Source organism: Centruroides vittatus, unplaced genomic scaffold (assembly GCF_030686945.1).
Source record: "Centruroides vittatus isolate TY-2023 unplaced genomic scaffold, ASM3068694v2 contig_3155, whole genome shotgun sequence".
In the NCBI taxonomy this organism is placed as follows: Eukaryota; Metazoa; Arthropoda; class Arachnida; order Scorpiones; family Buthidae; genus Centruroides; species Centruroides vittatus.
In genome coordinates, this window is record NW_027122031.1 from 53,582 (window position 1) to 66,921 (window position 13,340).

The window sequence follows — 13,340 nt, forward strand, 5'->3', positions numbered from 1 at the left end:
TATGTTACTTTTATTGAAATTCAGAAGAATCCAAACAGATTCAGGATATTAAAACTTTATATTCAAAAATCAAATGATATGTAATAACACACAATTGTGGCTGTTCACAATATTTTAAAATCTTTATTATTATTATGTATTTCTAAATATGTTTTCTTTGTTTTCTGTATCTTTTTTGTCTTTACTTTCCTTGTTGTTGGCTACCTAGATGTGTTACATATCCATTACATGATAAAATTAGTCCAATGGGATGAAATTAGAGAAAAAAAAGGGTTCAAGAAGAATAAGTTTGAGTCAGTATAGATTGGGACTTTAGTATGAGACCTTTGAAATATTTTTGAAGGAGGACTTGTAAAATTCAGAATTTTTTAGATTATTTTGTATTTTGTTGGAATTAATAAAATTTTGATGAAAAAATTAATCAAAGTTAAAGATAAATAATTAGAGTGTTATTTGGTTAATTGTAAATTTTTTGTTACAGTGAATACTTTTAATTACAGTTAATTCTGAAAAATTTGAATTATAAAAAGTACCGAGTTCAATGCTTTACAAATGCCTTTATCAAAAATAATAAAACAAATTATTTATTTTAATATTTTTTATTCACTGTTTTTGAATAATAGAGAATTAATTTAAAGTTAGAAAAATCGTAGCTTAAAAAATGCTATGTTGTTTAATTAATAAAATTTTTAAAGTACATGGCATGTCCTAAAATTAAGTTCTAGTTGACAAGATGGAACAGCAACTTGCTTATTTGAACTTACATTTATTGTCATAGGAAAATGTATATGTTAAAAATAGTTGTAACTATTTACCTTTGATGTTCAGACATTTGTCATAGCAACAGATAAGCTTTTTCAAAGAAATCTCCCTGCAATTTACAAACACAATCTTGCACCAGTGTCTACAGCTCTTTGTCACTGTTGAATTGTTGTCTTCCCAAAAATTTCTTGAAATGCAAAAATAAGTGGAAGTTAGAAATGCTAGATTGGGACTATATAATGAGAATTTGAAGATTTCCATTAAAAAAATTTTTTTTTTGCAATTATGTGCTACAGACAGAATATGGCTCTGCATCATTATGAAAGCAAAATCACTCCAGAGCTTAGTAGTCCTCAATAATTTTTTCAGGGTTCTCAGTAACTTTCAGCATTTATTATAGCTCCACAGCAATGAAGAACTGTAGACAACTATGCAAGATTGGATCCATAAGTTAAAGGGAGACTTTTTTGACAAGGGTTTGCAAATGCTCATCTGTCACTATGACAAATGTTTGAACCTCAGAGGTGACTATGTTGAAAAATACAGTGGCAAACAGTGACATTTGATGATAGGGAAGTTATGTTTCCATAAAAATTATAAACAAATGCTGAAAATGACAAAAATAAACAGTTTATTCATTTTAATTCTAAAATAGATACGTTGACATGAAACAAAGATATAAGAACTTGTTTTTATGAAAATAATGAAAATTATCCACAATATGTATTTATATTTTAGAAAATACAAGGGAAGTGGTGCTTCCATAGCTTCATGGACTGCACACCACTGGAAAAATATCTATAACTATATATTTTCCTATAGCAAAAAATGTAAGTTCAAAGAAGTAAGTTTTTTTTTTTTTCCTTTCTAGCTAATTGGAACTTAATTTCTGCACATACCTCAAACATAATTCTGGAATTGGAAAATTTTGGAAAAGAATCTTACAAAGGAAAGTTTGAATAGCAGTTGCATATGTAGCATTTGTAAAATTGATATTGTTTTATAAATATTATAGTATATATAATTTGAGGAAAGTATACAATTAACAAATATTGATAATATCAGAGAACTAGAAAGAAATATGGTTGTGATCATTTATAAAAGAAAAAAAAGTTCAAAAATGCAGAAATTATACAGGTATAAAACGTATATATTGTACATTGAAAATATTGAAGATTATGATAAGAAAGGTAGAGAAGAATTGTTAGCAGCAAATCTGTTATTGATGCTACATTTAGTTTAAGGATTAAAAAAATTTTGTGGAAATGCAATGAGATCTGCATTTGATTTTTCTTTTTTTCACTTATTTCCTTTTTCTTGTATATTCAGTACAATATATGTAATATTGTACTGAATATACAAGAAAAAGTTTGTTAACATATACAAGAAAAATATTGATAATATTGTAAATGTTTTGGAAGCCCTACTCAACAAAGGTACTTGTTTATATAGGGCAGCAGTTCTTAACCTTTTTAGTGGTCAGCACCCACTTGAATATGAAAATAAGCTCTTGCACCCCCTTAAAAAATGTGTGTATATTTTTTATTTAAGAAAAAAAAACATTTATTGCATAAACAAATGCCATGTTTATTTACAATATATATTACTATATAATATAAAAAGCAATATCTAAATTTTAATGGCTAGGTTGTTGTTGTTTATTCATAATAATTCTATTAAAACAAGGCTCTTTTTTTGAAAGAGCCACGCATAAGTCATCAGATGCATTTAAATGATTTCTGGCTTTTGTTTTGATGTGCAAAAGTGCTGAAAATTCCATTTCACAATGGTAGGTGGTGGCAAATGGTAAAAGTGTCTAGTGCTGCTTTTGCCAGTTGTGGATAAGCTTCTAACTGTTTACACCAGAACTGTACTAAGTCTAGTTTTTCAAATTCCATTTCCATACGCACATTAGCTTTTTTTTTTTTTTTTTTTAATTTTTGAAATTTCTCTCACACCCCTGGAAATGCTCTCTCGCACCCAGGTTAAGAACCACTGATATAAGGTAATACATTTTGGGTATTTTTTGTCCTTCTTCATTCCAGTATCTTTAGAAGTTTCTATTAAAAATCACATTCTATGTAATATTTTATAACCTTGCACTTTCAATATTATTTAATTCAATTTTTTCATTTCTACAATATTGTTTTAAATTTCTAACTTTATATTTTTTGAATTGAATTCATTATTATTTTTGATAAAATTGCCAGGACTATAATTGTAAAATTAATACATTTTAAGACTATACAAAAACGAATAGTGAGGCAGTTGAGTAGCGTCTAATAAAAGGTTGACTCTGCCGTAAGACTTATTTTCCTGAGGTGTGAGAAAGGACATTGAAAGACTCATTTTTGTATAGTCTTAAAATGTACTAATTTTATCATTATTATTTGATTTATTCTTATGATATTGTGTTTCTCTACATTCTCTGAGACGTTCTTAAGTATCTTCAAAGTATTGAAAAAGTATTTTTTTGTAAGACATATTAAAACTCATATCTGCTCTTAATCTGGAAATTTTTTAAACTAAATTTGCAGATTATTTATATGAAATTTTATTATATTAAGAGGTAGAAAGAACTATTTGAAATATTACCTAATAATATGGTTTCACTATAATTTTAATTTTAATGTATTTTAATTGATATTCACTTATTACATAATAGGAGAATATCAATTAAAATATGTTAAAATTATAGTGAAACCAGCGATGATTTATGGAATGGAAATCTTAGTGTTTAAATGAGTGCATGGATAGAATGTACACAAAAGAGATGAGGATATTGAGATGGATAATGTTTATTTTAATGTAAAGCAAGTTAGAGGAGACTAGATTATTGTGATTCAGATATATTGTGAGAAGAAGAGAAACATACTGTTAATAAGACAGTTATGAAAATGAAGGTTTGTGGAAGGCTTAGGAGAGGGAAGTAATTTTATAAATTTTTATGTAATAAATTATAAATAATTTATGTAAATATGTATAATTTATTAACGAATCAAATTTTTATTAATCAAATTAATTTTGTATTTTGAAATCTAAGTATGAAATTAAATTTTATTAATAAATTGTTTTGATATTAAAGGATGCACTCTCCTTGTTATTACAAGAATATTTTTTTGAAAATAAAGAAAATGTGGAACAAGAGCCCTCTTTGTTTGCTGATTTTCGTAATTCATTAAATAACAAACCAAGATTCTACGAATGCTTCAATGATTATGAAGAAATAAGAAGAATTCTGCAAAATGTAAATATTGAATAAATTTATGATCAATTTTAAATATAAGTATTCAGTAATATATTTCATATTATAGAATAATTTTAAAAATAACATTTTAGTAATATTAAAATCAATAATTATATAATATTACATAAAATAGTACATTGACATTTTTGTTCTTTCAAGTATTTGCAATTTTAAAAAATTTCTACACTTAATAATTTTACTTTATTTCTATTGCTGTACAATATTATTCAGTTCTCTAATGTTCAGAATTTCCTATTATAAATTCATAAAAATGAGTGAATGAATCTGGAAGTGTCTGATTGTTATTATTGTTGTTCTATTTAATATGTATTTAATCAATTAAATATTGTAATTGAATTGATTTCATTATTGAATTCATTGTTATTTTTGATAAAATTGCCAGGACTATAATTGTAAAATTAATACATTTTAAGACTATACAAAAACGAATAGTGAGACAGTTGAGTAGCATCTAATAAAAGGTTGACTCCGCCATAAGACTTATTTGTCAAAAATGGTGACAAATCTGAATGTGTCACCATTTTTCATAGATTTTGTGCATGTTATGTGCATTTAAAATGCAATTTTAAAGGGAGTTTGGGTTTAGCATTTAAATTGTGTTAAAGACTGTTTTAAATAGTAATTACAAAGGAGTATCCAGGTGCTCTGATATCACATGGTGTGAAGTCCAATGATCGTGGAGCCACAGCATTTAGACATACTTTTTGTAGGGGTTATATAAAAGATAAAGTGTTTGTTCCACCATTACCATGTGATATCACTAAGCTAAAAGAGCATATCATCACAGAAGTGTCTGTTATCAATTAATGCAGTGTCATCAGTGGTGCACTTATTGAATATTTGTAAGCATGAAAAATTTTTTTGAATTCCTGTCTCATTCAGCACTTGTTTTGCTGAGGTGAATTCAGTATTCCTCTTGCAGTAACTTTTTGTAACTCTGATAAACATTATGAAATACCCTGTGTAATGATACATAATGTATAATTCAGTAGATATAATTAATGATAGAACAGAAAATTTTGTTGGATGGTTTGTGGTTGCATGCCATGTTGTCTGCTTTTGTCCTTCTGACCATTTTCCCTGTTTTTTGTTTTTTCCACATTCAAGGACTTTCTAACTCTCTAATCTTTTTAATTAATTATTCTTTCTTGATGAGGACCACTTTCTAGAATTTACCAATATATTGTATACGAGGTTACCTGAGGGCATATGGGATAAAGGCAGGTCACTTTTGAGCTGGTGATTGAAGAGAGAGAATGGCAAAAAGAGAGATGTTACAGTGATTGGTGCCCAAGTAGATGGGTGAAGTCAGAACTTTGAGTGGGAAGTTTGAAATCCCTGGCCTGAAGTTAGTGTGTTAAGAGTCAGTGTTTCAGATTGACAAATCTGAATGTGTCACCAGCTATTAGAATCAAATATATGAAAACCCTCAAGAACTAAAGAAAAGGAAGACAGAAGTGAGAATTTTGTGTTTAAGAAACTTTCACATAGCCCCTCATAGTAACCGAACAATGTTTACACTACCCAGGTATTCTTTCCTATCCTATCTGCTATTTTTGCTACTTCTCACTCCTATTTTCTATTTTCTTATAGGTATAAATCAGTATTAAGAATTAGTGTTAAGGAAAAATTTCTGTAATTATTGTCAGTTTCTTTTTGTACTAATCACAATAATTTTTGTAATTGTTCTACCAATGACCAGAATTGGGGTGATCATTAGTCAAAAACCTCTAGAGCTGGAATCCCTATGTAATAAATTCATTTTTTTGTCTTCTACTTTGTGTGGTTTTTTTTTGGAAGTTTGCCCTCATCGGTCAATGAAACCTTTTGTGGGATCCACAAAAGGTTTCACAAAGATCCGTAGTAGGATAATTGAAGGAATGTAGGAGTGTGATTTCCTCAGACAAATGGAGACAACAAAGAAAACACATATAACTAAGTTTATATACAAAATATATACAGGATATGTATACAAATTCAACAAGTAGGCTACATGTGGTGGTTTACACAAAGGTCCTTCCAGCAAATTCAACACATGGATCAAAAATATTCATCAGGCAATAATATAGACCGACAACTTATTGACCTAAACACTTGATATATCTCCCTAGCAGGTAATTGCTTCAATGTGAATGGATTTTAGTTCCAAGATTTTCTCAAAAAAAGTCTTACACGCACACAGTTCCTGAGAACACCGAGGCAACCAACGCGCAACCCAAGAGTCCAAACCAGATAGCTCAAGTTGCCAGTCTGCACACCTTAAATATCCTCATGCCGTTTTCACAGTGCTGCCATACAAAACTATCCTGAAAAAAAAAAAAAGAATAAAGAATAAAATTTTGACAATGTATACCCCAAAAACCGACAATTACTGCTGAAATGGCACGCCTTTCATGATTATCACAGGTTATATATAACACTACATATGAATGATCTTTCATACAAGTTTCAGGAATATTCATACACAAAGCCAAAACCAAAATCACTAGCCAAACTTAAAACTGCTAGATTATTTTTCTGGCAAATGATAGAAACTTGCATAGAAAGTTATAAATTTTATTAAACATTTTAACTTTATTTGCAATTGACTTCATTATGCATCTCCTACATGAAACAATATTCTATTGTTTTGTGACATGATAATTTTCAAATTCTTTGTGTCTTATAAGTAAAATATGTTGTCACATGTTTATCCTCTCCCACCTATGTTACATAACAGACATTAATAAAATTTGCTTGTAGACAGAAGTAAAATATACATGCATTTCTAGCTACAAATTTCAATATATTGTGCCTTGCGTCTTTTCCTGCCCCCCTTTGCCACGTGGTGGGTCAGACTCAGTGGAGAGGAGTTGCGTAAATCTGGGTGTGTAACTTAGGGTAGGAGATTTATTGGAGGGTATGTTTCGAGGAGAAGTTAGAACGGAAGTGGAAAGAGAAGGAAAAATTAGTAGGGAAGAGTGTAGTGCATGAAAAAATAGTCAGGAAACTGAAAAGTAAAGATTGTGCAACCAGGTCAGCAGGAAGATTTCGTTTTCAAACTGTTTTCTGTCTGATAAGAAGTAAAAGAAGAGATACACTTTAAAGTTTAAACTCATTGTTGGTACATTTTATGTCTGCACATTACAGGAATTCTGTAGCATATTATTATCGGGAGAATTGTGGGTTAAAGCTATTCGGTAATTGGATTGTCGGACTCCGTATGTTCCTGTGTGTTTTCCTGGATATATTGTATGTTTCAAGGAAAATTAAAGGGTTATCTTGTTAATTTGGATAGTTGTCTTTGTCTAGTCTCTACTGAGATAAATGGATTTCCTCTTCTAAGCGTCTGCTCTATCAAGCACGTTTGTTATCAATTTGTCCCATCGAAGAAATCACTAAAGTTCTCCGTATCGACTCGTTCGTACTTTATATAATCTCACAGTATATTACTGGCACTTTTCACATGCATAATGAATATTTCTGGAATTTTTACCTGCATATATTTGCTCATATATTGGATTTTAAATGCATATAAAGCCAGCTCTTAATAATAATGAACTAACACTACACTTTGAAATCAGTGGCATATGGTACCATCAAACCACCAAAGTACATTGTCAAACCCGTTGCATTACCTCTCATGCATTTTCCTTTTGTTTGATGATTTGGTATGAGTATATACTATATTATAAAATTTATTGTAATAAAATTCCTTATAAAAATCAGTACATATGAATTTCAAATTTTTCAGATCTTGAATCATTACAATAAACACCATATTCCAATGAATTTGATACTATTTAATAATGCACTTGAGCATATAATACGTGTTCATCGAGTGTTACGAATGGAGGATGGCCATTTATTATTGATTGGAACTAAAGGATGTGGAAAAAGAAGTTTGACCCGACTGGCAACATATGCCGCTAATTTGCACCTATTTGAAGTAAAGCCAGTATATTATTATAAAAAATCATTATCTGATGAAACTTTGAAAAATTTATATAACAGAATAATTATAGAGAATCAGAAAATTGTTTTTTTATTTTCTGATGTGCATTTTTTAAATGAAGGTAAGTTAAATTCATTAACTTAGAAATTTCTACATTTAGTGTATAAAATAGTTGTTTTTGTTATAAGTAGTCATAACTGCAAGTATTCTAATTTAAATGTAAGATAAAATGAGCAATTATTTATTGTGACATTGTTACAATGCCGAGCTACAATTTTTAATCATATTTTGAATTTATTTCATTTAAAATATATGCTCTCCACCTCAAATTAGTAGTGTCTTGGCCCTGTACATCATACTTTCTTTTTAACAATAGAGCCATGCCAATCATGTATTAATTAACTGCTTTCAGGGGAAAGTTTTTTAAATGAAATAACATGACTTACAGCTTGCATCAGAAATTCATATACAGTTAATTGGGCCTCCTGCCCCTAAGGTTTCTATATCTGGTCTTGGATTTCATCTATCTAACTTTGTTCTTGAAATTAAGGAAAGATGGATGGATGGACGAACGACAGTGGAAATTTAATTAATTTCAATGGCTGAAAAAAAAATTTTAAACCAAAACAACATTTTCTAATTTAACTTTTTCAAATGTTAGATAGATGTTTTACTTCATAACAAACCTTCTTAGTTTTTGTTTTCTTAAGGAAAACTGTTATGAATATATAGAAAATTGTTAAACAACTATATATATATATATATATAATGTTTATTCAGTGGAAATAAAAAATGCATAAAAAAATTAAATAAAACACTATATTACAATATTAAAAATAGTTTTCTGCTGAATATCAAACTATTGACATGAAGCATAAAAATAATGTCTATACAAGAGATTTTAAACATCAACTCTCAAGTTAAGAAAGTTTGACTTTCTTAACTTGAAATTTTCACTAATTTCAATTTTATGTTTCTCTTGACTTAACTCTCATAGACTCAATACATTTTGTGTTTGAGTCAAAATAATTTTGAGATCACATTTCTCTAATTGAAATTTTAAGATTCAGATACCTTTCTTTTATAATTTTGTGTGCTTTCTTTTGCGTTTTTAAAGGAATGGACAAATATTATCACATAAGTTGTAGATTGGTATTATATAGTATCATGCCTCTAATTGCACAGCATAAAATTCAAAAGTTTAATGTTGCACTTTTAAAGTAATGATCTTATTTTTAAACATAAACTGTTTAATCAAATCTTAGTACTTTAAAATTGTTCTTTTTAAATGTTTAGATTTTGAAAATTTGACAATGTAATGATTTTAAAAAGTAAAAAAACATCTGTGATTTGACAACTTACTGAGCCATTGCTCAATCTAATTTAGGGTCCATCCATTAATTTTACATACAATTTTTCACCATTTTTGACTCTGTTCTTCCCAGTTGTGTGCAATGATGTACTTTTTTTAATATCAGGAGGATCCACAAACTGGATCCTTCTGATATTAAAAAAATGACTTCAAAAAGTTTTGCAAATATTTTCTAAATGATAATTTATTCACACAACTAGTAAGTAGACTTATAAGAAAAAATTAATAGGCTAATACTGATACCATTAAAAAATATCTATGTAGACAATGACATGACTTCTTTTCTCCCCATTGTGTACAATGTTGTACTTTTTGCAACCTTCTTCTTTCAAACTGTACAGTTAATAGACAGCCAAGGATGAGTTTATCTATATATAGAGTATACCATTATTTGCAGGGCAAACATTCATACTATAGAAATTTCACTGTAAAGTATGAATTGTATGTTGACATTTTTATTGCTGATAGTGATCAGTTAATCAGTATATTGATCATTTTTATTTTGAACTAGACAGAAATGGTAAACAAGAAAAAAAACTAAAGAATTTGTCAATATTTAAAAAGTATTCACTTAAAAGCTGTGGAGGAAAGCAAAAAAAAGAATCAGAAATTGTAAAATAATTTGACATCCCATTGAATATCTCTCTACATATCTGAAAAACAAAGAGAGTATTTTGGGAAGCTTTAATGAACAGCAGAACAAGACAGAACAGAAACAAAAATGTAAATATGGGTATTCAGATGTTGAAAAGTATCTAAAAACTAATAAAATATAATGTATTTAAGTCAGACTATAGTGTTTGTATTGTGATGTTTATGATTTCATTAAAATAATAATAGTTTTTGTAACTCAAAATTTTGTTAGCTTGAAAATTTTTCTCTGTTAATTCTATTTTGAGTTGTCAAGAGTCTACTGTATCTAATTTAGTTTCATCAGCTGTCAAATAATTATATTTTGCATATTTTATCATAGTATGAAATATTTTGTAATACTGAACATTTTCTTTATTAATTTTTTTTTTCAATTTGTTTTTTATTGAATAGAGATTTGCTCTTGATATGAATGTGATGTTTCCATTTTTTTACTTTTCTGGCTGCTGTATATAACAGAAGGAAAGTATGGCAATCAGTCAAAAAATGACCCTTTAAGATTTTTATATTTTTGAACTTGGATCCTTGAAAGATCAATAAATGCAAAACAAAGTTAAGGCTTTTTTCTGTATTTATGGATATTAGTGTGTGGAGGGCATGATTTTATTCACTGACTTTGAAGCTTAATAGCATCTGTTTTTTGTTGAAAATTTCTGAAATTTTGCAGGGAGGTTTGTATATCAGGAGATTGAATTGGCTTATTAAATTTTGGTGGTTAAAAGTCAAAGAGATGGGAAGATGGAAGTCACTTGTCCTATCTTGAGTAGTGAGTGGGGTCAGCCTTAATGAAGATTTTACTCATTATTAGCATTTGCAAATTTTTATAAAATTCATCTGGACCCTGAAATTTAACTTTTTACCATTTTATAATAATTAATAATATAAAAAGTTTTTTGTAATAAAATATTATAACAGATAGTGCTTCACACAATTTTTAATTTTTTTTGCTGTGAAAGTTACACAATACATTGCTGGATTTTTATTATTTATATTTTCATTTAGCTTATTTTGATAAAGGAAAATAATAGTCAATTTACTACTTTTACATAGCACACATTATCATTAATTATTATTATTATAGTTAGCATATTTTTAGAAAATGAATAAAAATGTATTTAAGAATGTGATGATTATCAGTTCTTAAATTTATAGAATCTTAATGTAAAGGGTGAGCTCACCAAAATCGGGACACTGAGATCAAGTCATACAGATTTAAATTTAGTTCTTAGAGCTAACAATTTTTTAACAAAAGGTACTTGGTAAACAAATGAAATAAACAACCACAATAGCATTTTGTTTAATTCATAACTGTCAAAATGTCAGTATCAAAATTGCAACATTGCAAAATTTTTGCACTTGTATGGTAAAAATCCATGTCTTGGTGCAAGAAAACTCATATGGAGTGTAAAACTTACAAAATCTATAGTTGAAAAGTTTTGAAAAACTTCAGAGAATGTTTTACTATTGAAAGGAAGTACAGTAATGAAAATAAGCAGGGAATTTCTAATCCTGACAAAGAGTGGCAGGCTTGACAGTTGTTTTAAGAAAATCCAAACCTTTCTTTGCAAGATATGACCAAAAAAAAAAAAAGTGAAAATGTAAGTAAAATTGCAAACTGGACTGAAGAGTTATAAAGCACAGACTTCTCCAGATCAGGACACAAAACAAGTTTTAGCAGTACATCCAGATCACACAAACTGTCATACAGCTTGTGTGATCTGGATATACTGCTAAAACATGTTTTGTGCATGGTGTGGCAGGCCTTCTGTTGTTGTGGTTTGAAAAGTAGATTGTTCATTCTTATTTGGAAAATAATTGCAGGCATTTACACAAAAAAAAATTCCTTAAAAAAGGTCCTCTGCCTTTTTTGAAGCAACACACTGATAAGCCACTATTATGGCCAGATTTCATAACTTATCACTCTTTTAATACTCATTCATGAATGTTCCAGAACTCTGACCAATCAAACAGTATTGGTTGATTGTTAAATGAATTTTGGAAAACAAAGGAGGCAAAGTTGTTCAAAATGAAGAAAGCTTTCAACATAAATGGATTTGGCATCAAATAAGAAAACAAAATGAACTTGTGCATAAGCTTACGACTAGTGTTCGTCATAAAGTCCATTCAGCAGAGTATGATGTCATTTAAGGAGATTATGAACTTTGTAATTACAATAGTAATGTGTTATCTTAAAATAAATAAGGTTAATTTTGTATCTTCTATTGGTTTTTTATTTGTGGCAAATTTTTCAGTGTCTCGATTTTGGCATGTTTACTCTATAATTTTGTGGATAACCAACAGATTTTGTGTGATTGAACCCTGCAGTGGTCACATGAAAAAAATTGTGAAAGTGATCAAGTGGCATCTGTGAGAAGGAAATTTTTAGTTAAAAACTGTGAAAATGCTATGATTACATAAAAGAATTCTTACTTAGTTGTAGTGATGAAGTGATACACATTCAAAATTCAGCATGTCGATTCTATTCTTATTCTTAAATATAATATAGAAATTTTTAATTGAAAAATTAATAAAAATTTAAAATTATCTATTTGTAAACTTATTATTTTAGTAAATGTAAAGAATGAGATTTTTATAATAAATTACAAAAAAAAGATTTATTTTTATAAACCATTTTAAAAATTTACTTTAAAAATTTAATTAAATTGCATATTTATTCATATAGAAGTTAAAATATAGAACAGTATTATAGTTAATTCATTTTTACAGAAATATTAAAAGTAATTAATGATATGTTAACTTGCGGAACAATGTCAACAATATTTTCTAAGAGAGAAAAAGACAGAATTATAAGTATGGTTAAAGCAGAAGTAACTGAATATGGAATAACAAATGAAAATATATGGCAGTTTGTGGAAAAAAGATTCAAAGCAAATCTTCATGTTGTTGTCGGAATATCACCTATAGGAAATACTTTAAGAAAAATTTTCCAAAATTTCCCAGGGTTAATAAATACTACTACTATTGATTGGTTTTCAACTTGGCCAGTAGATGTTCTTTCAAGTGTTGCATGGAAATTTTTAGAAAAGGTATAAAGTGTAAAATATTGAAGTGTTTAATAATTTAATATAAATAACAATTTTTAATAATGGTTATTTTATGAAATTTTAAATAAATTTTTATTTTATTAGGAAATTTTAGTTTGCTGGAAACTAAAATTTATATATATACTTTATTTTGGGAATTATATATAAATTGTAACACCCTCTAGATTCACTATCTCTCCTTTATGAGTTATTAGATATAGAGAAGTTCTTGCCTCTGAGCATTTTGGTATGTACAATATATTTAATATGTGAAGAGCTCACTGAATGTACTTTGATTTAAGTCACTTT

General features: G+C 28.2%; 1 protein-coding gene across 1 annotated transcript in view; it reads left to right on the top strand.

Moving 5' to 3' along the window:
• The window catches only part of Dhc98D (Dynein heavy chain at 89D), a gene marked incomplete at its 3' end in the record, with an annotated part of 149,794 nt that overhangs the window by 52,864 nt on the left and 83,590 nt on the right, over positions 1–13,340 (top strand). The window contains exons 17-19 of the mRNA XM_067268098.1: positions 3,848–4,009; positions 7,764–8,085; positions 12,715–13,034. Coding sequence (XP_067124199.1) covers positions 3,848–4,009; positions 7,764–8,085; positions 12,715–13,034 — 804 coding nt within the window. The remainder of the gene's footprint in view (positions 1–3,847; positions 4,010–7,763; positions 8,086–12,714; positions 13,035–13,340) is intronic.